Source organism: Salvelinus alpinus, chromosome 8 (genome assembly GCF_045679555.1).
Source record: "Salvelinus alpinus chromosome 8, SLU_Salpinus.1, whole genome shotgun sequence".
In the NCBI taxonomy this organism is placed as follows: Eukaryota; Metazoa; Chordata; class Actinopteri; order Salmoniformes; family Salmonidae; genus Salvelinus; species Salvelinus alpinus.
In genome coordinates, this window is record NC_092093.1 from 8,238,396 (window position 1) to 8,266,004 (window position 27,609).

Here is a 27,609-nt window from a genome sequence, read left to right on the forward strand (position 1 = left end):
TAAAGACAGGCATCTTGTGATTCCAGCCAATATTTCCGATTTATTAAGTGTTTTACAGCGAAAACACAATATAGCGTTATATTAGCTTACCACAATAGCCAGAAACACAAGCCATTTCTCAGCAGCAAAAGTTAGCGATCGTAACAAACCAGTAAAAGATATATAATTTTTGACTAACCTTGATATTCTTCATCAGATGACAGTCCTATAACATCAGGTTATACATACACTTATGTTTTGTTCGAAAATGTGCATATTTAGAGCTGAAATCAGTGGTTATACATTGTGCTAACGTAGCTACTTTTTTTCACAACGTCCGGATTTTTTTCTGACACTTTTTCTGACACACATATTCTGACCAAATAGCTATTCATAAACATAACTAAAAAATACATGTTGTATAGGAAATGATAGATAGACTAGTTCTTAATGCAATCGCCGTGTTAGAATTCTAAAAATAACTTCATTACCACATAAGGCTTACGTTATGGCGACCAGGTGCCCAAACCTGGGCGCAAAACTAATAGTACACAGTTCGACAGATATATGAAATAACATCATAAAATGGGTCCTACTTTTGCTGATCTTCCATCAGAATGTTGTACAAGGTGTCCTTTGTCAAGAACAATCGTTGTTTGGATTTAGAACGTCCTTTTTCCCTCTTGAATTAGCAAGCGCACTAGCCAAGTGGCGCAAAGCTCTCCTATCTGAACAAAGGCACACAACGCAACACGCCTGACGTCCCGAATAAATTTCAAAAATCTAATTAAACTATATTGAAAAAACATACTTTACGATGATATTGTCACATGTATCAAATAAAATCAAAGCCGGAGATAGTAGTCGCCTATAACGAAAGCTTTTCAGAAGGCAATTCCAGGTCCAACCTCGCGCCTTCCTGAAAACAGGAAATGGGTGACACGTCATTCCAAGACGATTTATTCCAACTCAGACCAAGATAAACACTCCATTTCTTCTCTCACAGCCTCTTGACATCCAGGGGAAGGTGTATGACGTGCATGTATACTAATACGTATCATGCCCATTTATAGGCAGGACCTAGAAGAGAGCATCGGTTTCAGATTTTCCACTTCCTGGTCAGGAAGTTTGTGCCAAATGAGTTCTGTTTTACTCACAGATATAATTCAAACGGTTTTAGAAACTAGAGAGTGTTTTCTATCCAATAGTAATAATAATATGCATATTGTACGAGCAAGAATTGAGTATGAGGCCGTTTGAAATGGGCACCTTTTATCTGGCTACTCAATACTGCCCCTGCAGCCCAAACAGTAGGAAATAACTCGACTTGAAAGTCAAGAAATAACTGAAACATTATGTTGGCAAGTGCATGCTATGGCCAATACTAGATAGACAAATAGAGGCAAACAAAAAGAACGCGACCAACCACGGACCAAGTAGCTGACGACTGACTAAAGTGAGTTTAGAGACACTACTAACAAAAATCTGCACCGGCAATAAGAAACTGTCCAGGCAGTTGTTGTCGTCTTCTTCTTCTATGATATAATGGCGGTCCGCAAACCAATGTTAAAAGGTGCATGCCGCCACCTGGAGCTGGAGTGTCAATCGCTGTTTCAAACATTTATGAATCCCACTTCCTAACTCAGTACTTCTGAGAAAATAAAAAAGAGCCCTACTAACTTCTAATAGACCCTCCCCCATCCCCCAAATCCCTTCCTAACCCCGTCCAAACTCAATGACCCTACACTTCAATCTTTACAACAATATAACAACACATTGTCCAACGTTTCATCAACCATACACTCCAGACTCAATCTATTCACATGTTTGCCAACCAGATGTAATGACGAGGTCAATGTACAATGCCCTAAGCGCAAACCAGGAAACACCAGCTCTCACTTCCTAATCTAACCTTTGAATCTTGGTCCACCGAACTTTCTTTGAAGTGCATATAAATTCTGGCCCTTGTGCTCAGAGTCACATCTCTTCTGCCACACATCTATCAAAATGTCTCTGATCTTACATTTGGCCTCACCTCTACCCAGTAGAACACCCGCTGGAGGGCAACTATTATCACCAACATTTACACTGAGTATACTGACAGTTCATCTGTTAGTCTTCTACATATCTGGAAATGAAATTCAGAAACGTAAACGCCTGCTCCTGTGCGCCCAATATCTGGGTCCTTGGAGCCATCTGTGAAAAGTGGTAAAAAAGCATAAAAAACATAAATCAATGTAATTGTCAACCAGTTTCACTGACTTATGACCAATATTTCCTTTTCCCTACCAAGGTTAGATCAACATCAGGATCCTGGTGTAACCATGGAGGAACATCCCCTATGACCACAGACGGGTCAACCTCCGACTCCCTCAAACCACTCACATCAGCAAGCTTTCCAACAGTCCGACCAAAACCACTACCTTGTCTACTAGTATTTTCCCAACATTCATCTAGAACAGTGGCAGTGGTATACTAAATCTCACAGCCGTTCAACCTAGTAAGCTACTGACATTTTTTTTTATCCAAAGGCATCTCACCTGCCTCCACTAGTAAGACACATACAGATGTTGATTTAAATGCACCAATACATATCCTTTGTCGTGACGTGACTTTCATTAATGTGATGACTGTTATTTATTTAATCCACTAACTATGTTTAATTGTTAACCCGTTTAAATGAACTAATTAGGAATGTGGGGCAACACAGAAGAAGTTGTTGTTGTAAATTCTTGAAGAAATTATTTTTCCGATAACAGTCGCTTATTAATCATTACCTCATATCAGTCTCATTCTGAGCAGTCGTTACCTTCTTGGATCCGCAAGAACGGACATACTCACAGACATGATGCAAACAGGTTTAGAATCTTCAGAGTGTTTTCTATCCAAATGTACTAATAATATGCATATCCTAGCTTCTGGGCCTGAGTAGCAGGCAGTTTAATTTGGGCACGCTTTTCATCCAAAATTCCGAATGCTGCCCCCTACCCTAGAGAAGTAAAAAATAATAATAAAAAAAAACTACTAAGGGCACCAATAATAAGAAGAGACTTGCTTGGGCCAAGAAACATGAGCAATGGACATTAGACCGGTGGAAAAGTGTCCTTTGGTTTGATGAGTCCAAATGAGTCCACAGCATTCTGCAGTGATACTCCATCCCATCTGGTTTGCGCTTAGTTGGACTATCATTTGTTTTTCAACAGGACAATGACCCAAAACACACCTCCAGGCTGTGTAAGGGCTATTTGGCCAAGGAGAGTTATGGAGGGCTGCAATACCCCGACCTCAACCCAATTGAGATGGTTTGGGATGAGTTGGACCGCAGAGTGAAGGAATAGCAGCCAACAAGTGCTCAGCATATGTGGGAACTCCTTCAAGACTGTTGGAAAAGCATTCCAGGTGAAGCTGGTTGAGAGAATGCCAAGAGTGTGCAAAGCTTTAATCAAGGCAAAGGGTGGCAACTTTGAAGAATCTCATATGAATATATTTGGATTTGATTAACACCGTTTTGTTTACTACATGATTCCATATGTGTTATTTCATAGTGTTGATGTCTTCTATTATTCTACAATGTAGAAAACAGTAAAAATAAAGAAAAACCCTTGAATGAGTAGGTGTGTCCAAACTGTTGACTGGTACTATACACTGAAAAAATATAAACACAACATGCAACAATTATCAAATTTACTCAGTTACAGTTCATATAAGGAAATTAGTCAATTGACATTAATTTAGAAGGTTGTAATCTATGGATTTCACATGACTGGGCAGGGGCTTTTAAGTTCATATTTATATAAAAAAATCGGAGTTTACATTGACGCGTTAGATTCACTAGTTGCAAAAACATCAAGTGACTTTGCATAGCCACATCGTTTCAACAGAAATACTCATCATAAATATAGATGATAATACAAGTTATACACATGGAATTATAGATATACCTCTCCTTAATGCAACCGCTGTGTCAGATTTTAACTTCTTATGGCTGCAAGGGGCAGCATTGAGTAGCCAGTTAAATAGTGCCCATTTCAAACGGCCTCGTACTCAATTCTTGCTCGTACAATATGCATATTAGTATTACTATTGGATAGAAAACACTCTCTAGTTTCTAAAACCGTTTGAATTATTTCTCTGAGTGAAACAGAACTCATTCTGCAGCACTTTTCCTGACCAGGAAGTGGAATGTCAGAAATCGATGCTCTGTTCAACTTCTTGCCTATACATGGGCATAAGACGTAAGAGGCTACGTACACTTCACACACCTTCCCCTGGTTGGTCAAGAGGCTGTGAAAGATTTTTTTTTGTGTTTATCTTGGTCTGAGGTGGAATTACAGCTCTTTCTTTGACGTGACCGTCCACTTCCTGTTTCTGGAGCGCGCAAAGAGGACATGGACTTGCCTTCTTTTTAGCTGTCGTTATGAACGACTAACTTCTCCGTCTTAGATTTTATTTGATACATGTGACCATATCATCGTAAAGTATGTTTTTTCAATATAGTTTAATCAGATTATTGAAATTTTTCGGGAGTTTTGCCGTGTTCCGTTCTCTGACTTTGTTGACGTTGGAGAGATCCGTGCCACTTGGCTAGTGCCCATGCTAAATGAAGAGGGATATTTGCCGTTCCAGATTCAAACAACGACTGTTCTGGACAACGGACACCTTGTCCAACATTCTGACGGAAGATCACCAAAAGTAAGAAACATTTTATGATGCTATTTCTAATATCTGTCGTGCATGTGAACTGGTCGTCGGCGCCCAAGTGTTTCTGGCTATTGTGGCTACGCTAATATAACGCTACATTTTGTTTTCGCTGTAAAACACTTGATAAATCGGAAATATTGTCTGGAATCACAAGATGCCTGTCTTTCAATTGCTGTACACTATGTATTTTTCAGAAATGTTTTATGATGAGTAATTAGGTATTTGACGTTGGTGTCTGTAAATATTATGGCTGCTTTCGGTGCAATTTCTGATTGTAGCTGAAATGTAAACTATGATTTATACCTGAAATATGCAAATTTTTCGAACAAAACATATGCTATACAATAAATATGTTATCAGACTGTCATCTGATTAAGTTTTTTCTTGGTTAGTGGCTATTTATTTCTTTATTTGGTCGGATTTGTGATAGATACTGATGGAGTAAGAAACTGTTGGAGTAAAAAAAAGTGGTGTCTTTTGCTAACGTGGTTAGCTAATAGATTTACATATTTTGTCTTCCCTGTAAAACATTTTAAAAATCGGACATGTTGGCTTGATTCACAAGATGTGTACCTTTCATATGCTGTATTGGACTTGTTAATGTGTGAAAGTTAAATATTTAAAAAAAATATCTTTTGAATTTCGCGCCCTGCACTTTGAGCTGGCTCTTGTCATAAGTGTACCGGTGTCGGGCTGCCGCCCAAACAGGTTAAAAAAACTTTACGGAAAAATAAACCATGCAATAATCTGAGACGGAGCTCAGAACAATAGCCAAATTAGCCGCCATGCTGGACTCAACAGAAACCAGAAAATACATGATAAACGTTTCCTTACCTTTGATGAATTCATCAGAATGCAGTCCTAGGAATCCCAGGTCCACAATAAATGCTTGATTTGTTCGTTAATGTCCGTTATTTATGTCAAATTAGCTACTTTGGACATGTTTACCAAACGCCAAACCCAAAGCGCGTCCACTACCGTCCACTATAACGTGACGAAATGTCCAAACGTTCCGTTACAGTCAGTAGAAACATGTCAAACGATGTACTGAATCAATCTTTAGAATGTTGTTAACATACATCTTGAATAACGTTCCAACCGGAGAATTTCATCGACTTCAGTTGACCAATGGAACGGAGCTGACTCACACGTGAACGCGTGTGATCACCTCCTGTCAGAGCTCACTAATTCCTGTCTCCTTCGGCCCCCCTTCACATTAGATTCATCAGACAAAGTTCTATTGACTGTTGACATCTAGTGGAACCCGTAGGAAGTGAAAACTCATCAATATCCCTCTGTGATTTCAATGAGAGCTTGGTTGAAAATTGGCACCCCCAGAAAAAATACAAACAGGAAGTGGAACTTCTCAGGTTTTTGCCTGTCATGTGAGTTCTGTTATACTCACAGACATAATTCAAACAGTTTTAGAAACTTCAGAGTGTTTTCTATCCAATATGAATAATATTATGCATATATTAGCAACTGGGAATGAGGAGCAGGCCATTTAATATGGGCACCTCTGTGCACCTTTCATCCAAGCTACTCAATACTGCCCCTTCAGCCATAAAGAAGTTAAACAGAAGGCGCTGTGAATTATGGGCCTGCTCTGAATTATGTGATAGTTGGCTTCTAAACGAGTTGGAATAAGTGGGTGTGGTGTCAGTTTGTATCAGTTTGTTGTCAGAATGATATCTAATTGACTGATGGACGGTGACTTGCTGGCTGACTTTTGTCCATTTGCAATATGCTTAAACAATGATAGACCATCACCAAAATGGCATTCTGAAATCAACACCAACGAGCGATGGAGAGGAACCAGAATCACTTCCCGGCCATCCCGAGTTTGTCGGGCCAGTCAATTTTTGCATTTCTGCGGAAGTTTGGAGCATGTCACATTTGTGATGGTAAATGCCCATTGAAACATATTGCAAATGGACAGTACATTTGCAATGTGATTCAACAGTGAAAAAACATCACCAAATGGAGATGATGAAATCAACACAACGAGCGATGGAGAGGAACCACTATCACTGCCTGTCCATCCCGAACTCATCGGGCCAGTCAATTTTGCATTTCTGCAGTATTTTTGAGCATGTCAAATTTGTGATGGTAAATGCCCATTGAAACATATTGCAAATGGACAGCCGTGCACCTGGTGATTGGGTTACCAGAAGCACATTTTTGAAATGTTTTTTAACGCCTTTAGGTGGGAGCAAGGGGTCTACGGCGGGTAGGGAGCACCCCCCACCCAGGCCCCTGGTCATTTTGGACGTTTTTCAAAAAATCGTTAAAAAACAACCGAGTCCCAATTCTCCCTCTTCATACATGACAAATAGACCATCTAGGTTTATTCATGGCTTAACGTAGTGCTATATATCATTTGGGCAGTATAAATACCATTTGGACATGGTTCACTGACTTTTGGGTTTGGAAACCGACTTCCTATGATCGTACATGGCAAATGGACATAACATCCTGATTTGGCACTTTCAATACTTTCATATTGCATTTCTTATGGCATTTGGCAATGGTTCACTGACTTTTGACTTTGACTTTTGACTTCCTATGAAATCATATTGCAAATGGACAATAAAATATGATAAAAGTATGTTCATACACTTCTTATACATGTAAAATTTACAAAAGAATCGAAAGAATTTCAAAAAATGTTCCAGAACGCACTTTGTTAAGGGGTGATACGTTTTTGAAAAAAAAATGCACATATTTTTAAAATTGTACTCTTGGGTCTTGACTTGTGTTACATTTGCAATAAGAACATTTACGATGGCGCGCACCATCTATTGGATTTTTGCAGTGTTACACTTGGCATTTGCCGAATGGCATTTGCAATGTGTTTTGAATGAAACGGCATCCAAATGAGTGGTATTGTACATCGGTGGTCCGTACGGTGCCAATAAGATCCCATTAATTTTGGTCCATTTCAGGGGGGTGTTCCCTTACATAGGAATTCCTCTTGTCCAGATGTGTTAGGGCAGTGTGATTGCGATTGCATCGTCTGTGGACCTATTGTGGCGGTAATCAAATTGGAGTGGGTCTAGGGTGTCAGGTAAGGTGGAGGTGATATGGTCCTTGACTAGTCTCTCAAAGCACTTCATGATGACAGAAGTGAGTGCTACAGGGCGGTAGTCATTTAGCTCAGTTACCTTAGCTTTCTTGGGAATCCACTTTGTCTCTATACTGACGCTTAGCTTGTTTGATTGACTTGCGGAGGGAAAAGCTACACTGTTTGTATTCGGTCATGATTCTGGTCACCTTTCCCTGATTAAAACGAGTCACAAACCCGGATCCGGGATCCCCCCCATCAAAAAAGCTGACTAGCATAGCCTAGCCTAAAGCGACAGGGATATCATATAATAAAATGTTCATGAAATCACAAGTCCAAGACACCAAAATGAAAGATACACATCTTATGTTCCAGCCATCATTTCTGATTTTTAAAACGTTTTACAGGGAAGACACAATATATATTTCTATTAGCTAACCACCATAGCAAAAGACAACTTTTTTTCCCACCATTTTTTTTCCTGCATAGGTAGCTATCACAAATTCGACCAAATAAAGATATAGTCACTAACCAAGAAACAAACAAAACATAAATGTATTGTATAACATGTTATAAGACTGTCATCTGATGAAGTTGTTTCTTGGTTAGTGACTAATTATATCTCTATTTTGTCGGTTTTATGAAAGCTACCTATGTGGTGGAAACATGGTGAAAATATGCAGTTGTGTGTTTGGCTATTGTGGTTAGCTAATAGAAATACATAGTGTTTTCGCTGTAAAACGTTAAAAAAATTGGAAATGATGGCTGGATTCACAAGATGTTTCTTTCATTTGTTGTATTGGACTTGTGATTTCATGAAAATTATATGATATCCCTGTCCCGTTAGGCTATGCTAGTCAGCTTTTTTGATGAGGATCCCGGATGGGTATCACTGAAATGTTAACATAATCGATAATATTTCAACCGGACCATAACCTATTCATTTAGAGACAAAAGGAAAATGGAGAGCTCCTCTCGCGTGCAAGAACTATTCGGAGGACACCTGACTACTTTTGAAAAATCACTCAATTTTCAAAATAAAAGCCTGACAGTCTAATGCCTGGTCCCAGCCTGAGGAAGCCATTGGAGAACTAATCTGGTTGATACCCCTTTAAATAGAAGACGGTCCTGGAAAGATTTTTTTATGATAACTTCCGGGTTAGATTTGTCTGCAGAATATGTTTTGTTATACACAGACAATATTTGTACAGTTTTGGAAACTTTAGTGTTTTATCCTAATCTGTAAATTATATGAATATTTTACGATCTGGGCCAGAGAAAATGTCTGTTTACCATGAGAACGTTATTAAGATTTTTTTTTTGTTGACCCCTAGCGCTAAGTTAAGTGTTTCTGAGAAAGGTCAAGGAGAAACTTAAGCGTCCCTGGGAGAGGTTAGTGACAGGTAAATGGGACGATGAGGTTAACTGCATTCGCATTCTTCAGGCATTGAAGGTAAAAGGCAGATTACTGTAAATCAAACAACCTACAAAAAGGGACAGGTAAAGTATGAACATATGAGGGAGCTGTGACAATTTAGAGAACTTTAGCATTGTTTCTGGTAGTTCAAATGCTAAACAAATCTTTTTACACAAGTGTTGTGAACCACATTCCCTTTTACTCCAGGCCCAAAGTCTGTTCCTAAACAGCAAGCACATGGTAGGCAGAAGAACATATTTGAAGGACAAGGTATTTTGAAAGTCAAATTGTTTATTGAACAAATCATGCAAGAGTAGCAGGAACACCAGCCTAAATCAAAAGCATAACCGTAGAACCTAAAAGTTTGTCAGCAATATCGGCAAATCAGAAGTTAATCTTTGTCGTATGGTTATACAAACAATTAATACCATTGTATTGTCCACCCCTGTAAACAATTGTCAAGTGAAGGAGATCCTCATTTCAAACAAGCGCATTAGTTGGCACATTTCCCCACCTCAGTTACCTTTGCCCTTTTCTTCAAAAGGAGGCAAAGTAACATGGGAAAGACGATTAAGGAGTTGGGCAATCCAAATTATGATCTCCCTAGTTGAGTGGTCGGGCCGTCTGTTGAAGGCTTGTCGCTTGTGCTGAGGCGCCGGGGCCTGTCGCTTGTGCTGAGGCGCCGGGGCCTGTCGCTTGTGCTGAGGCGCCGGGGCCTGTCGCTTGTGCTGAGGCGCCGGGGCCTGTCGCTTGTGCTGAGGCGCCGGGGCCTGTCGCTTGTGCTGAGGCGCCGGATTCTTCTGCTGAGTCGCCGGGGCCGGACGCTTGTGCTGAGGCGGCGGATTCTTCTGCTGAGTCGCCGGGGCCGGACGCTTCAGCTGAGGCGCCGGGGCCGGACGCTTCTGCTGAGGCGCCGGACGCTTCTGCTGAGGCGCCGGACGCTTCTGCTGAGGCGCCGGGGCCGGACGCTTCTGCTGAGGCGCCGGGGCCGGACGCTTCTGCTGAGGCGCCGGGGCCGGACGCTTCTGCTGAGGCGCCGGGGCCGGACGCTTCTGCTGAGGCGCCGGGGCCGGACGCTTCTGCTGAGGCGCCGGGGCCTGACGCTTCTGCTGAGGCGCCGGGGCCTGACGCTTCTGCTGAGGCGCCGGGGCCTGACGCTTCTGCTGAGGCGCCGGGGCCTGACGCTTCTGCTGAGGCGCCGGGGCCTGACTTCTCACTTGACGGGGCATTGTGGCCTGTAGCTTCTGATGACGTGGCATTGTGGCCAGTAGCTTCTGATGACGTGGCATTGTGGCCAGTAGCTTCTGATGACGTGGCATTGTGGCCAGTAGCTTCTGATGACGTGGCATTGTGGCCAGTAGCTTCTGCTGCCGGGGCATTGTGGCCAGTAGCTCTTGCTGACGGGGCATTGTGGCCAGTAGCTTTGGCATTTGGACCAGACACCACACTTGCTTGGGCAGATGTTCCAGTTGGTTCAGGTCCAGTGTAGGCAGCATGCCCATGAGCGTTACCTAGGAAACAAAGAAAACATTGTGGTAAAATGCCAGCTTTAAACTATCGGAACTAGACCGATTTGAGCTGAATTAGTGTAAACCAAAACGCACCTTTAAGTGTAAAACACGTTATCCCTCCAATTAGCAGGCAACAAATCCAAGAAACACTACAAAACAGACAGTTAAACATAAATAACCAGTGAACACTTTAATACAAGGTAAACCAACCAGATGAATACATTGAAAAACTAACCTCAAAGAGAGTCCAGAAGTCACAGCCATATTAGTGATCAAAACCACAACAGTATTATTCAGAACTAATGCTAGCCAGACACCATGCCAGAATATCCCTGTTGCTATTTCTAACAGCTGTTTTGGTTGCACCTCATAAAGGAATCCCAGACCCTTCTAACTTGGCTGGCTAATTATGTACAGCTGTCAGCCAATGAATTTCATTTCAAATGGTCCAATTTCCCAATTGTGATTAGGTGCTCTGGATTTCATTCAGCTGGTGTGAACTGGTGTGCTGGAGGGTGGAGTTTGCACATCATGGACCAATCCGACTGTTTTAAAGAGTGAACGCTACCCACCCATTCCGGATTGAGCCAATTGTTTTTCAACAGGAGTCATTCGTTGACGTATGGTGAACAACAGAGATGATTGTACGACAAAAGAAAGACACCAAACGTCTGACAGATCTTACATCTCCTTGATAGGTATTTTAAGTATCAGCTAACCACATCATATGTCAATGGATGACACAGTTGATGACGTGGAACGCAACCATTGGTCGTTGCGTCGCATCACCTTAGCTGTAGAAAGTGACCTATTGCTGTGTTACACAGGCAGACCAATTCTAATCGTTTTTCCACTTATTAGTCTTTAGACCAATCAAATCAGATCTTTTCACACCAGCTCTTTTCACATCAGATCTTTTTCAGAGCTGATTGGTCAAAATACTAATTAGTGAAGAAAATATCAGAATTGGGGTGCCTTTGTAATGGATCCTGTGAGGGAGTTTTACTAACCTGAGCCGCGGTGCACCGGTCTAAGGAAGGTGATGTGAACGGGCAAAAGCAGTGAGGGAGGAGTACCCTTTTCAAATCATACAGTCAGTGGTGTAATGGAGGCTATACGCAGGTATACCACCTTGTTTTCAATGGACTTTTCGTGTACTCAATGCTTAATCCCCACTGATGTGTATCAAAGTAGTATAGTGGAGGTGTATGCTGTATCAATTCATAAGGCTGATGGAACAGATCAGAATGTTTAGCTTCAAACTGTTATTTCTTCACATTTTAAGCGTATGAATGTGCACATGGCGGTAGGCCTATGCAGAATGTTCTAAAATGCGCACCGCACCAGAGGAGGCTGGTGGGAGGAGCTATAGGAGGATGGGTTCATTGTAATGTCTGGAATGGAATTGATGGAACAGAGTTAAACATATCAACCATATTGGTAACTATGTTCCATCAATTCCATTCCAGACATTACAATGAGCCCATCCTCCTATAGCTCCTCTGCAGCACCTCACATTTGAGCAGTTTCATATACAGATATTTGGACAGATGGTAATATCCCTTACAGCTCAGACACACCGGTAGGATTGTCTAATGTTTGCCTGCCGATTAGTATTTAAACCTCCGAACAGTGTCGGCAGTCAATCTCTGAGGGTCGGCAGTCAATCTCTTTTATGTTCACTCAGAAAAGATTGTGAAGTCGTCAACCACTCAGCTTTGTTAAAATATTCCCAACCAGAAGGTAGCGTTTGTTGGCAATGCATGTCTGTGTGTGTTGCTTTATGGTCTAGTCAATGTTAGCTAGCTGTGCTGGTGTTGTAGAAAGACCTTATTGATACTAGTCAGATGGCCACATCTAGATAACTAGCTAGCAAGATGACGAAGAAACTATTTTATCCACTCTCCATAATTGCATACAGCCCATAGAGACATGTTTTTAGCTACCTGGCTAAAGTTATCTAAATGGTTACCTTGATTCGCTAACTAGCTAGCTGTTGTGCTAACATCATGCACTCACCACACCATTAGTTTCATATGAAGTGTGTGTGACTGCCTTGCTCAGTTAGCAAGCTAATGTTAGCTAGCTAGATAGCTAACTAATAAGCTAGTGTATATTACCAAACTCAACAAAATATCTCTCTTCAAACAAAACTCTTAGCTAGACATAAAATATATAAAGACATGCTCAAGTAAAAAAGTTGTATTATGCAGGTTTGTTTCAAGTAGAACAATTCTGATGACAAGCGCCCTATTTTTTTTTTCCCTTGTCGCTCCCCCACGTGGAGTTTCGTGCTCTCTGATTGGCTCAATGTCAAGTTGTCAGTCAAAGTCATGTTCATCCGCACATAGCAGGTATGTCTTTTGTTCTAGAAAGATTAGGAACGGCCTCCTACCCGTGATAAGCACCAATCCGCAGTCAGACAATGAATGCTAGACATTGAAAGAAAGTTGATTTGAACAATAAGGGAGCACATATGAGTTTATAAAATATTTCCCTCAACATTTCTATGGTAGTATTTTGTCTTGGCTACTTTAAAGCAAGGTAAGACATGCCTCATAATATGAAGAAAAATGGTCCAGGTTTAAAAAAATATAGCTATGGTAATGATAGACCTAACTGTCTTTCCAAAAAACCTTCTCTATTAAATGTTAAACAGCTAAAAAGTAGCCTATCAGATTGACCTGTCAGAATGATATCATGACAACTTGCATCAATCCAGTGGCCTTTTGTTTTCCAACTCCATCTCATGTGTGCTACACAAACACTGCTAACCCAACAACAGTGCTAGGTGCCTGTACTACAGAAACACTGCTAACCCAACAACAGTGCTAGGTGCCTGTACTACAGAAACACTGCTAACCCAACAACAGTGCTAGGTGCCTGTACTACAGAAACACTGCTAACCCAACAACAGTGCTAGGTGCCTGTGCTACATAAACACTGCTAACCCAACAACAGTGCTAGGTGCCTGTACTACAGAAACACTGCTAACCCAACAACAGTGCTAGGTGCCTGTACTACAGAAACACTGCTAATCCAACAACAGTGCTATGTGCCTGTGCTACAGAAACACTGCTAAACCAACAACAGTGCTCGGTGCCTGCTCACTTGAATTAAAGGGTAATTACACTCAAATCAAATTTTCTCCCATATTTGTTTTTTTAAATGTACACATTGTGGTGGTTGTCTTCAAAGTTGTTTCCGCGGGTCTGAAAATGAACATGACAAGACCTGAATTAAATGTAAAAGCCTTTGAAAATCAGAGCTTGTGGTACGCTCAGTGCTTCATTGATATTTCACAGAGATACGCTTGTTTTTGTGAGAAATCTTTCAAAAAGAACAGTATTTTCGCATTAGTATGAACAGCATATATTAAAATATGTACGTGTCGTGTCGTTAAATCGATATTTATCTTTCCTTGATATTGTTTTATGTCCTCTGGATTCTAGAAGAAATATGACGAGTTCAACGGTGAGCCTGTCAAGTAGTTTTAATTCTGACACGGCATCCAGTTTAGCTGACACGATGACATAGACAAGAGTTTCAGAAATATAGGTAATATTTCATTGTGGATATAAACATAGGTGTAATACAATAAAATAGCTCTATTAACAGACCCTCCCCATCCCCCAAATCCCTTTCTAACTACACTTACATTTAAGTCATTTAGCAGACGCTCTTATCCAGAGCGACTTACAAATTGGAAAGTTCAAACATATTCATCCTGGCCCCCCCGTGGGGAATGAACCCACAACCCTGGCGTTGCAAGCGCCATGCTCTACCAACTGAGCCACACGGGACACTTCAATATTTCCCTCTCTTCAACATTCTTACAACAATATAACAACACATGCTCTACCGTTTCATCGACCATATACTCCAGACGCATGCCATTCACATGTTTGCCAACCAGATGTATTGACGAGTTCAATATACAATGTTAAGCGCAATCGAGCAAACACCACCTCTTCCGTCATAATCTGACATTTGAATCTTGGCCCACCGACCTTTCTTTTTTTAGGGCATATAAATGCCGGCCCTTGTGCTCAGAGTCCCATCTCTTCTACCACTCATCTATCAAAATGGATCTGATCTACCATTTGGCCTCACCTCTACCCAGTGGAACATTAATGTCAGTTATATCTTGTTTCAGAACTCTTTTGGCTAACTGGCCTACAATTTCAATCCCTTCAACACCTGTATGTGCTGGGACCCAGCAGAATCTCACTACACCCATTCTCTCAATTCTCCACAATAACATGAATACCTCCAATTGTAGGTCACTCCTATTAAATTTACCAGATGATAAACTATTCAATACAGACAGAGAATCTGAGCATACTATAATTCTAACAGGTTCTACGTCCTCCACCCACTGGAGGGCAACTATTATCGCCAACAGTTCAACTTAGTACACTGACAGTTCATCTGTTAGTATTCTACATATCTGCACATCAAATTCAGGAAGGTAAACAACTGCTCCTGTGGGACCAATATCAGGGTCCTTGGAGCCATCTGTTAAAAGCTGTATAGAAGCATAAAAAACGTATACCAATTTAATTGTCAACCAGTTACACTGACTTCTGACAGATATTTCCTTTTCTCTACCAAGGTTAGATCAACAACAGGATCTGGGTGTAACCATGGAGGAACATCCCCTATTACCAAAGAAGGGCCAACCTCCAACTCCCTCAAACCACTCATCAGCAAGCTTTCCAACTGTCCAACCAAAACCACTACCTTGTCTACTAGTACATTCCCAACATTCATCTAGAACCGTGGCAGTGGGATGCTCAACCTCACAGCCTTTCAACCCAATAAGCTAAGGAGCATTTTTTACACCATATATCCAAAGGCATCTCACCTGCCCCACTTTCTAAAGGGACGCCCCCAGGTGGTGAGGGTAGGAAACAACATCTCCACCGTGTTGATCCTCAACACTGGGGCCCCACAAGGGTGTGTTCTCAGCCCTCTCTTGTACTCACTGTTCACCCACGACTGCTTGTCCATGCACGCCTCCAACTCAATCATCAAGTTTGCAGACGACACTACAGTGGTAGGCTTGTTTACCAACAACGACAAGACGGCCTACAGGGAGGATGTGGGGGCCCTTCGGCTATACTAAAACTCTTTAACATCATCCTTAGCTCTGGCATCTTCCCCAATATTTGGAACCAAGGACTGATCACCCCAATCCACAAACGTGGAGACAAATTTGTTTTGGGATATGCGTCAACAGCAACCTTGGGAAAATCCTCTGCATTATCATTAACAGCAGACTCGTACATTTCCTCAGTGAGAACATTGTACTGAGCAAATGTCAAATTGGCTTTTTACCAAATTACCATACAACAGACCATGTATTCACCCTGCACACCCTAATTGACAAACAAACAAACCAAAACAAAGGCAAAGTCTTCTCATACTTTTTTGATTTCAAAAAAGCCTTCAACTCAATTTGGCATGAGGGTCTGCTTTACAAATTGATGGAAAGTGGTGTTTGAGGTAAAACATCCGACATTATAAAATCCATGTACACAAACAACAAGTGTGCGGTTAAAATAGGCAAGAAACACACAAAGCCCCACCCTTTTCAACATATATATCAACGAATTGGCACGGGCACTAGAAAAGTCTGCAGCACCCGGCCTCACCCTACTAGAATGTCTACTGTTTGCTGATGATCTGGTGCTTCTGTCACCAACCTAGGAGGGCCTACAGCAGCACCTAGATATTCTGCACAGATTCTGCCAGACCTGGGCCCTGACAGTAAATCTCAGTAAGATCAAAATAATGGTGTTCCAAAAAGGTCCAGTCGCCAGGACCACAAATACAAATTCCATCTAGACACTGTTGCCTTAGAGAACACAAAACACTATGCATACCTTGGCCTAAACATCAGCGCCACAGGTAACTTCCACAAAGCTGTGAACGATCTGAGACATGGCAAGAAGGGCATTCTATGCCATCAAAAGGAACATTAAATTCAACATACCAATTAGGATCTGGCAAAAAATACATGAATCAGTTATAGAACCCATTGTCCTTTATGGTTGTGAGGTCTGGGGTCCGCTCACCAGGCAAGAATTCACAAAATGGGACAAACACCAAATTGAGACTCTGCATGCAGAATTCTGCAAAAATATCCTCAGTGTACAACGTAGAACACCAAATTATTCATGCAGAGCAGAATTAGGCCGATACCTGCTAATTATCAAAATCCAGAAAAGAGCCGTTAAATTCTACAACCACCTAAAAGGAAGCGATTCCCAAACCTTCCATAACAAAGCCATCACCTACAGAGAGATGAACCTGGAGAAGAGTCCCCTAAGCAAGCTGGTCCTGGGGCTCTGTTCACAAACACAAACACACCCCACAGAGCCCCAGGACAGCAACACAATTAGACCCAAACAAATAATGAGAAAACAAAAAGATAATTACTTGACACATTGGAAAGAACTGAGCAAAAAACTGAGCAAAAAACTGAGCAAACTAGAATGCTATTTGGCCCTAAACAGAGAGTACACAGTGGCAGAATACCTGACCACTGTGACTGACCCAAACTTAAGGAAAACTATGACTATGTACAGACTCAGTGAGCATAGCCTTGCTATTTAGAAAGGCAGACATGGCTCTCAAGAGAAGACAGGCTATGTGTAGACTGCCTACAAAATGAGGTGGAAACTGAGCTGCACTTCCTAACCTCCTGCCCAATGTATGACCATATTAGAGACACATATTTCACTCAGATTACCCAGATCCACAAAGAATTAGAAAACAAACCCAATTTTGATGACCTCCCATATCTACTGGGTGAAATACCACAGTGTGCCATCACCGCAGTAAGATTTTTTGCCACAAGAAAAGGTCAACCAGTGAAGAACAAACACCATTGTAAATACAACCCATATTATTGCTTATTTATTTTCCCTTTTGTACTTTAAACATTTGTACATCATTACAACACTGTATATATACATCATATTGTCAGGTTTTGGCCAGGACTGTTCTGTTTTTTGTCACTAGATGTCCCCATTGCACCTTTTTTGTACCTTTTGTTTTTCTTGCTCTAACTATTGTTTGCACCTGTAGGTCGTTCCCTTGTTAGTATTTAAACCCTGTGTGTTCCTCAGTTCCTTGCTCAGTGTTTGTATGTTAGCACCCAGCCCCAGCCCAAGCCTTGTTGTGAACATATATTTTTCTCTTGTTGGATTTTCCAGAGGTTCTCTGGTTTTGTTCTTGAGTGTTTTGGATTAGTCTTTTGAGGTTTTGTTTTTTCCCTTGCTGTTCTTACCACTTTGTGGATTTTCTTTGTATTTTGGAAGATATCCCTTTTTTGCCTCTTGGCTTTATTTTGGACTTTGTGGATTTAGATTCTTTGCCTGAAGATCTTGTTCTTAATTAAACCACCATCTCTAGTACTGCTGTGTCTGCCTCATCTTCTGGGTTCTGCCGAGTATTAGTGACTGTTTCACGCACCGGGTCCTGACAGAAACACTGAGCCCTTAATATGAACCCAGAGGCAGCCAGTACCCAGGACTTTTTTCCCATGCTGTCCCACCACGAGGGGACTGTCCAACGTCACGAAGCTGCTCTGGTTCAGCAAGAGGCCTTACTGGCTGGACATTCTCAACTTCTGTCGGAGATGATGACTTCCATAAAACAGATTTCTGATCAACTTTCCCCTGCAACCGCTTCTGCTCCAGTTCATCAGATTCAAGTGCCCGTGGCAGTTAACCCCCTGGCTGAACCTCGTCTGCCGCATCCCCAACGGTTCTCAGGTGATCCGAGTGTTTGTAAGGGGTTTTTCACCCAATGTTCTCTCTCCTTCGAGCTGCAACCCTCGTCGTTTCCCACCGACCGGTCCAAGATAGCATATATCATCACCCTGCTGTCGGAAAAAGCCCTAGCCTGGGCTACTGCTGTGTGGGATGCCCAAAGTCCCTGCTGTGCCAGCTATTCTACCTTTGCTGAAGAATTCAAGCGAGTGTTTCAAGATCCCACCAGCGGTCCTGACTCAGCCAAACAGCTCCTGACTCTCAGCCAAGGTCGGCGCAGCGTGACGGACTATGCCATCCAGTTCCGCACGGTGGCAGCAGCGAGTGGCTGGAACGACGAGGCGCTCACAGTGTGCTTTTTGAAGGGTCTTTCCGACACCATCCAAGATGAACTGGCCACTCGGGAACCACCGGACAACCTCGAGTCCCTGATCAAGTTGGCTTCACGCATAGACCAGCGTCTGAGAGAGAGAGAGCTCAACCGTAGATCTCTCACCCTAGCTCCTATCGGTCCCAGCTCCGAGTCTCCACCTTTATCTTCGCTGACTCCACCGGAACCCATGCAGGTTGGACGCATCTCCCAGGCTGAGAGAGACCGCCGGATAAGGGAGCGATGCTGTCTATATTGCGGCAAAACGGGCCATTTCCTCTCCACGTGTCCCGGGCTCCAGGGAAAACGCACTCTCCCGTGCAGGCCTGGGAGGACTGTAACGGGAAACATAACCTCCTCCCATCCATCCAACTCCCGCCTGCTTATTCCAGTTACCCTTTCCTGGGACAACCACGAGCTTCCCCTTCAAGCCTTGGTAGACTCTGGAGCCGCAGGTAACTTTATGGATGGTGTCTGGGCGAAGGAGAATGGCGTTCCCTCTGATCCTCTAAGTGACCCCATAAGTGTTACTACGTTGGATGGAAGCCGTTTGGGATCTGGACTTCTCACTCGTGTCACTACCCCCTTGCGACTTTCAGTTTCCCAACACCAGGAAGTGATGAACTTTCATCTGACCTCGTGTTCCGAGTTCCCTCTCGTCCTCGGATACCCCTGGCTTCACAGCCATAACCCTCACATCGACTGGTCTGTGGGCACTATCAAGCAGTGGGGTCCTACGTGCCAAGCCACTTGTATCTTCCCAAGTTCCCCGAGTTCCCCTCCCGAGTCTCTAGAATCCATCGACCTGTCCCGAGTTCCCGAGTGTTACCATGACCTCAAACCGGTATTTAGCAAACAGAGGGCCACCAAACTACCACCCCATAGATCTTACGATTGCCCCATCGACCTGTTTCCGGGCACCTGCCCCCCCAGGGGTCGGATCTTTTCCCTATCTCCTCCCGAACGAGCTGCTATGGATACCTACATCAAGGACGCTCTGGCAGCAGGCCTCATGCGTCCATCCACCTCACCGGCGGGAGCAGGGTTTTTCTTTGTGGCCAAAAAAGACGGGGGATTACGTCCTTGCATCGACTACCGGGGACTTAATGCCATAACCGTCCGTAACCGCTACCCGCTACCCCTTATGGCCACAGCCTTTGAGCTGCTCCAGGAAGCAGTGGTCTTCACTAAGCTTGACCTGCGGAACGCATACCATCTTGTGCGGATCAAACCCGGTGACGAGTGGAAGACCGCTTTCAACACGCCTACTGGTCACTACGAATACTTGGTGATGCCCTTCGGCCTGACCAACGCCCCGGCTGTGTTCCAAGCGCTCATAAACGATGTGCTTAGGGATATGCTTAACATCTTCGTGTTTGTTTACTTGGATGACATCCTCATCTTTTCGAGCTCCCTTCAAGAACACACTAAGCATGTCAGACAAGTGCTCAAACGCCTCCTAGACAGCCATTTGTACGTTAACCTTTCACGAGCCTCTACCCCGGGTCCGGGATCACCCCCCACCCCCCCCACACACTGATTAGCATAGCTAGCATAGCTTCACAAGTAGATCTAAATATCATTAAATCACAAGTCCAAGACACCAGATGAAAGATACAGATCTTGTGAATAAAGCCACCATTTCAGATTTTTAAAATGTTTTACAGGGAAGACAAAATATGTAAATCTATTAGCTAAACACGTTAGCAAAATACACCACTATTCTAACTCCATCAGTTTCTTACTCCTTCAGGTGCTATCACCAATTCGGCTCAACTAAGATATTGATAGCCAATAACCTATAAAAAAAACCATCAGATGACAGTCTGATAACATATTCATGGTATAGGATAGTTTTTGTTAGAAAAAAGTGCATATTTCAGGTAGAAATCACAGTTTACAATTGCACCGACCATCACAAATCGACTAGAATTACTAGATAGAGCAACGTGTATGACCAATTTACTCATCATAAAACATTTCATAAAAATAGACAAAGCATAGCAATGGAAAGACCCAGTTCTTGTGATTTCAGACCATATTTCAGATTTTCTAAGCGTTTTTCAGCGAAAACACAATAAATCGATAAGTTAGCATACCACATGTGCAAACGTTACCAGAGCATCGATTCCAGCCAAAGAGCGCTATAACGTAATCACCGCCAAAATATATTAATTTTTTCACTAACCTTCTCAGAATTCTTCCGATGACACTCCTGTAACATCATTTTACAACATACATATACAGTTTGTTCGAAAAGGTGCATATTTAGCCATACAAAACCGTGGTTATACAATGGAAATAGTCACAACTCAAGCCTCAAAATGAGGAACGTCAGCTTTCAGAGTGATCTAGTTTAATCGAAAGCTAATCATATACTTGACTAAAAAATACAGGGTTGACAGGAATCGAAAGACAAATTAGTTCTTAATGCAACCGCTGATTTACATTTTTAAAATTATCCTTACTTTTCAATACAGGGTTCGCCAAGTGAAGCTATACCAAACAAAATGGCGAAATATGCGTTTAAAATATTTCGACAGAACAACGATTTATCATATTAAATATTGCTTACTTTGAGCTGATCTTCCATCATATTCTTGGGCAATGTATCCTTTCTATGTTATAAACGTCTTTTGGTCGATAGATGTCCTCTGTCCTTCGAAATATCCACTAACGATCGAACGGGACCCCAAAACGTGTCCAAAGTTTCAGAGTGCACAACAAAGAAATTCCTCAAAATCGCACTAAACGGATATAAATTGCTATAAAACGGTTCAAATTAACTACATTATGATGTTTTTAACAACTATAACGACTGAAAACATGACCGGAGAAATATTGCTGGTTAGACAAGGATTTGGAATGAGGCAAGTCCGATGTCCTTCACGCTTCAGGCGCGCGACGAGAAAGGGCGGTCCCTATACATTTTGTGGTTTTATAATGGCTGGGATTGTGCAATAGACTCCATTCAAAACGTGATGACGTACAGACACCCAGAGGAAGACGTAGGCAGTGTCGGTTTCTTCATAGCATTCACTGTCGCCTTAAAAACAGACTCCAGATCAGGGGTAAAAATTTCTGGAATCTGACCCCTGTCATGAAAAGTGCTGTAGATATTGTTCTGTACCACTCAGAGACAAAATTCCAACTTCTATAGAAACTAGAAGGTGTTTTCTATCCAATAATAACAATAATATGCATATTGTACGATCAAGAATTTAGCACGAGGCAGTTTAATTTGGAGACCCAAATATGCTAATGCGGAACAGCACCCCCTATAGTTGCAAGAAGTTAAGCCGGAAAAGTGTGAATTCCATTCCTCTCGAGTACAATTCCTGGGATTTGTAGTGGAACCCGGTCGAGTCCAGATGGACCCCAAGAAGGTAGGGGCGGTAGCGGATTGGCCCACCCCGAAGTCCGTTAAGGAAGTTCAGCGTTTCCTGGGCTTCACTAACTTCTACCGCAAGTTCATCAAGAACTTCAGCTCGGTGGCAGCCCCTCTCTCAGCTTTAACCAAGGGTGGCAACACAAGGTTTCTGTGGGGAAGAGAAGCTGAGACGGCCTTCCAAGGACTCAAGCAGCGCATCCTCTCTGCTCCCATCCTGACACTACCGACGGCGGATGAACCTTTTGTGGTGGAGGTAGACGCATCAGAGGTTGGTGTTGGAGCTGTCCTGTCTCAGAGGGGTGAAGACAAGAGGCTTCATCCTTGTGCCTTCTTCTCTCACCGGCTTACCCCGGCCGAGAGGAACTACGATGTGGGGGATCGTGAACTCCTAGCGGTTAAGATGGCATTGAAGGAATGGAGACACTGGCTCGAGGGGGCTTCTCAACCGTTTCAAGTGCTTACGGACCACAAAAATCTGGAGTATATCCAACAGGCGAAGCGGTTGAACTCCAGACAAGCTCGATGGTCTCTTTTCTTCAGCCGATTCCAGTTTATCCTCACCTATAGACCCGGGTCGAAGAATCTCAAACCGGATGCCTTGTCACGAGTCTACTCTCCTGCCATTCGAGAAGATACTGACATGACTGTTCTTCCTGCCGCTAAGATCGTGGCTCCAATCTCGTGGCAAGTTGAGGATACCGTGAGACAAGCTCAAGCCATCGAACCGGGTCCTAAAGGAGGTCCTGCCAATCGGTTGTTTGTTCCCAAGGCAGCAAGATCCCAAGTCCTTCTGTGGGGGCACTCCTCTCGCCTCACCTGTCACCCGGGCGTAGGTCGCACCTTGGAGTTCATTCAGCGTAAGTTCTGGTGGCCCACCATAAAAGAAGATGTTGCCACTTTTGTCAAGGCCTGTCCCGTGTGCTGCCAGGGCAAATCTTCTCACCTCCGCCCTCAAGGACTCCTTCACCCTTTATCTATTCCCCACCGACCCTGGTCCCATATCTCGTTGGACTTTATTACTGACCTTCCTCCGTCCCATGGTAATACTACTATCCTAGTCATCATCGACAGGTTTTCTAAGGCGGCCAGGTTTGTTCCCTTGACCAAATTGCCTTCTGCCAAGGAAACAGCTGAGTTGGTGATTAACCATGTGTTCCGAGTCTTTGGCATCCCGCAAGATATGGTTTCCGACAGAGGTCCCCAGTTCGCCTCAAGGTTTTGGAAGGCCTTCTGCCAACTCATAGGGGCCACGGCCAGTTTATCTTCAGGGTACCATCCGGAGTCCAACGGCCAAACTGAGAGGATGAATCAGGAGCTGGAAACCACCCTCAGATGTATGGTTTCCAACAACCCGTCCACATGGTCATCCTTCATTGTTTGGGCCGAGTACGCGCACAACACCTTGTGCTCCTCCTCCACTGGTATATCCCCGCACGAGTGTCAGTTTGGCTATGCTCCTCTATTGTTCCCGGACCAGGAGGCAGAAGTCAGAGTGCCTTCAGCCTCGAGGTTCATCAGACGCTGTCGGCTTACGTGGAAGAAGGCACGTCTTAATCTTCTGCGTTCCTCACAGCAGTACCAACGACAAGCCAACAGACGTCGCCGTCCCGGTCCTACCCTGTACCCTGGCCAGAGAGTATGACTCTCAACAAAAAACTTACCGCTATGGGTGGAGTCTCGCAAGCTGTCCCAGAGATTCATCGGTCCCTTTAAGATTGCCAGGAGAGTCAATCCTGTTACTTTTCGCCTGCACTTACCCAGATCCCTTAAGATCAATCCCACATTTCACATCTCGTTATTAAAACCTGTTGTTTTTTCTCACCTTATCCCGGCAGGCAGACCTCCCCCTCCGCCCCGTGTCATCGGAGGCCAGTCGGCTTTTACCGTCCACCGGATACTGGACTCCCGCCGGGTGCAGCGGTCCTGGCAGTATCTGGTGGACTGGGAAGGCTACGGTCCCGAGGAGCGCTCCTGGGTTCCTGCCAAGGACATACTGGATCCTGACCTCATTCGTCAGTTCAGGGCCCTCCACCCTGAGAAGGCTGGTAGGAACGTCAGGAGCCGTTCCTAGGAGGGGGATTCTGTCAGGTTTTGGCCAGGACTGTTCTGTTTTTTGTCACTAGATGTCCCCATTGCACCTTTTTTGTACCTTTTGTTTTTCTTGCTCTAATTATTGTTTGCACCTGTAGGTCGTTCCCTTGTTAGTATTTAAACCCTGTGTGTTCCTCAGTTCCTTGCTCAGTGTTTGTATGTTAGCACCCAGCCCCAGCCCAAGCCTTGTTGTGAACATATATTTTTCTCTTGTTGGATTTTCCAGAGGTTCTCTGGTTTTGTTCTTGAGTGTTTTGGATTAGTCTTTTGAGGTTTTGTTTTTTCCCTTGCTGTTCTTACCACTTTGTGGATTTTCTTTGTATTTTGGAAGATATCCCTTTTTTGCCTCTTGGCTTTATTTTGGACTTTGTGGATTTAGATTCTTTGCCTGAAGATCTTGTTCTTAATTAAACCACCATCTCTAGTACTGCTGTGTCTGCCTCATCTTCTGGGTTCTGCCGAGTATTAGTGACTGTTTCACGCACCGGGTCCTGACACATATGACATTTGTAATGTCTTTATTCTTTTGAAACGCCTGTATGTGTAATGTTTATTGTTCATTTTTATTGTTTATTTCACTTTTGTATATTATCTACCTCACTTGCTTTGACAATGTTAACATATGTTTCCCATGCCAATAAAGCCCCTTGAATTGAAATGAATTGGTGTCAGGAAAATAACCTCACACTCAACATCAACAAAACAAAGAAGATGATCGTGGACTTCAGGAAACAGCAGAGGGAGCACCCCCCTATCCACATCGACGGGACAGTAGTGAAGAAGGTGGAACGTTTTAAGTTCCTCTGCGTACACATCACGGACAAACTGAATTGGTCCACCCACACAGACAGCGTGGTGAAGAAGGCGGAACAGCGCTTCTTCAACCTCAGAAGGCTGAAGATATTTGGCTTGTCACCACAAACACTCACAAACTTTTACAAATGCACAATCGAGAGCATCCTGTCGGGCTGTATCACCGCCTAGTACAGCAACGGCTCCGCCCACATCCGTAAGGCTCTCCAGAGGGTATTGAGTTCTGCACAACGCATCACCGGGGGCAAACTACCTGCCCTCCAGGACACCTACACCACCCGATGTCACAAGAAGGCCAAAAAGATCATCAAGGACAACAACCTCTGAGCTACTGCCTGTTCACCTCGCTATCATCCAGAAGGCGAGGTCAGTACAGGTGCATCAAAGCTGGGACCGAGAGACAGAAGCCGTTTTTCAATCTCAAGGCCATCAGACTGTTAAACAACCATCACTAACATTGAATGGCTGCTGCCAACATATTGACTCAAATCTCGAGCCACTTTAATAATGGACAAATTGATGTAAAACATGTATAACTAGCCACTTTAATAATGGACAAATTGATGTAATAAATGTATAACTAGCCACTTTAATAATGGACAAATTGATGTAAAACATGTATAACTAGCCACTTTAATAATGGACAAATTGATGTAAAACATGTATAACTAGCCACTTTAATAATGGACAAATTGATGTAAAACATGTATAACTAGCCACTTTAATAATGGACAAATTGATGTAAAACATGTATAACTAGCCACTTTAATAATGGACAAATTGATGTAATAAATGTATAACTAGCCACTTTAACTTCACTGCGCTACGGATCCCTTTTAGGGGATCACTTTCCTAAACAAACGCTTTAATTATCGAAAATTTGAATGTAGTAAATGTATTACTAGTCACTTTAAACAATACCACTTTATATAATGTTTAAATACCCTACATTACTCATCTCATATGTATATACTGTACTCGATACCATCTACTGCATCTTGCCTATGCCGTTCGGCCATCGCTCATCCATATATTTATATGTACATATTCTTATTCCTTCCTTTACACTTGTGTGTAAAAGGTAGTTGTTGTGAAATTGTTAGATTACTTGTTAGATATTACTTACTGCTTGGTTGGAACTAGAAGCACAAGCATTTCGCTACACTCGCACTAACATCTGCTAACCATGTGTATGTGACCAATACATTTGATTTGATTTGATTTAGTGAGGCACATACAGATGTTGATTTAAATGCACCAATACATATCGTTTGTCGTGATGTGACTTTAATTAATGTGATGACTGTTATTTATTTAATCCACTAACTATGTTTAATTGTTACCTGATTAAAATTAACCATGAAACTATTAATGAGTTACCATCTCCCGAATTAAATATTGATAACAGTCACATATTAATCATTACCTCATATCAGTCTCATTCTGAAGAGTCATAATCTTCTTGGATCTGCAAAAACCCCAGCTTTGATGATTATACAATCTATAACTATTCTCACATTAATCATATACCTTGCACATGAACCACCGCCCATTTGGGGTAAGAACAAAATTAATGTATTTACGTGTTGAAACCCTTCGTTTGTCGTCAATCTCGGTCAGAACCACGCACTCACGAAAGTTTGTTTCGGTGGACTCTCCCGTGGGTGTAAGGCTCTGATATTCCACCAGAGGCCACATTGTCCTTCTTCTTAGTTGTCTGTGCTTGTAGTGGAGTGTTTTCAGAGCAGATATTCAGATGCACCAATGATTATCTGAGATGGGATTTTATCCTACCCACTTGTCTTTAGTCAGTTTGAAGCACTTTACACGCACAGTTACAGACTGGCAATGTTCAGGTCTGGGAGTTATCTTCTTCACCTCGGGTTAATAACCATTTCCCACATGTAGCTAATACTCCATGCTTTTCTGGTCTGGTATGTTAATTCTTAGCAAGTACTTTTAAGTACTTTGGCCAAAGGGGGTGTTCCGTCATGCTGACATGAACTCTGACATCACTCGTGGCGTGTCTAGTCACTGTGCATAGTTTATCTGAAAAACAATTCTCAATAGAAACTAAAATCACCTTCCTATCTTAACAAATATAGTTTCATCAATTTTCATATCACAGACAACGTATTGGATGGGAAACTTGACGGATAAAATGTGTACACTTTCCGAGTTACAGTATTTTTCTTGATATCATTAATGACGTCATAAAATAAACAATGTGACATGATTATTCTTTAGATCCCCACTGGCCATTCCAAACATTCGGATGTTATAAATATTGTTCCCGTGTTTACTTTTTGGACATTATAGTTTTAGCGGGAAAAGGTCTTCTGTAGACAAAGGAACATTCCTTTACCAATACTGAAGAGCAAGAGGGAGATCATGTAGTAACCAAAACATTTGAAACAAAGATTTTATTTAAGATTCTTCTCAACAAATCTAACAATTAACAAATTTACTCAGTTACAGTTCATAAGAAAAT

The 27,609-nt window shown here is 42.7% G+C and overlaps 1 protein-coding gene across 4 annotated transcripts in view; it reads right to left on the reverse strand.

The window, feature by feature from the left end:
• Window positions 1-9,434: 9,434 nt before the first annotated feature.
• LOC139582508 (serine/arginine repetitive matrix protein 1-like) overlaps window positions 9,435-27,609 on the reverse strand; it is a 26,028-nt gene continuing 7,853 nt past the window's right edge. The window contains exons 1-4 of one of the 4 annotated variants that reach the window (XM_071412574.1): window positions 10,908-11,064; window positions 10,766-10,821; window positions 10,369-10,672; window positions 9,435-10,254 (exon numbers count right to left, since the gene is read on the reverse strand). In XM_071412574.1, coding sequence (XP_071268675.1) covers window positions 9,677-10,254; window positions 10,369-10,663 — 873 coding nt within the window. In that variant the 5' untranslated portion in view covers window positions 10,664-10,672; window positions 10,766-10,821; window positions 10,908-11,064 and the 3' untranslated portion in view covers window positions 9,435-9,676. Of the gene's footprint in view, window positions 10,255-10,368; window positions 10,673-10,765; window positions 10,822-10,907; window positions 11,065-27,609 lie in introns of those variants that run through there. The other 3 variants (XM_071412575.1, XM_071412576.1, XM_071412577.1) reach the window with 3 other exon arrangements.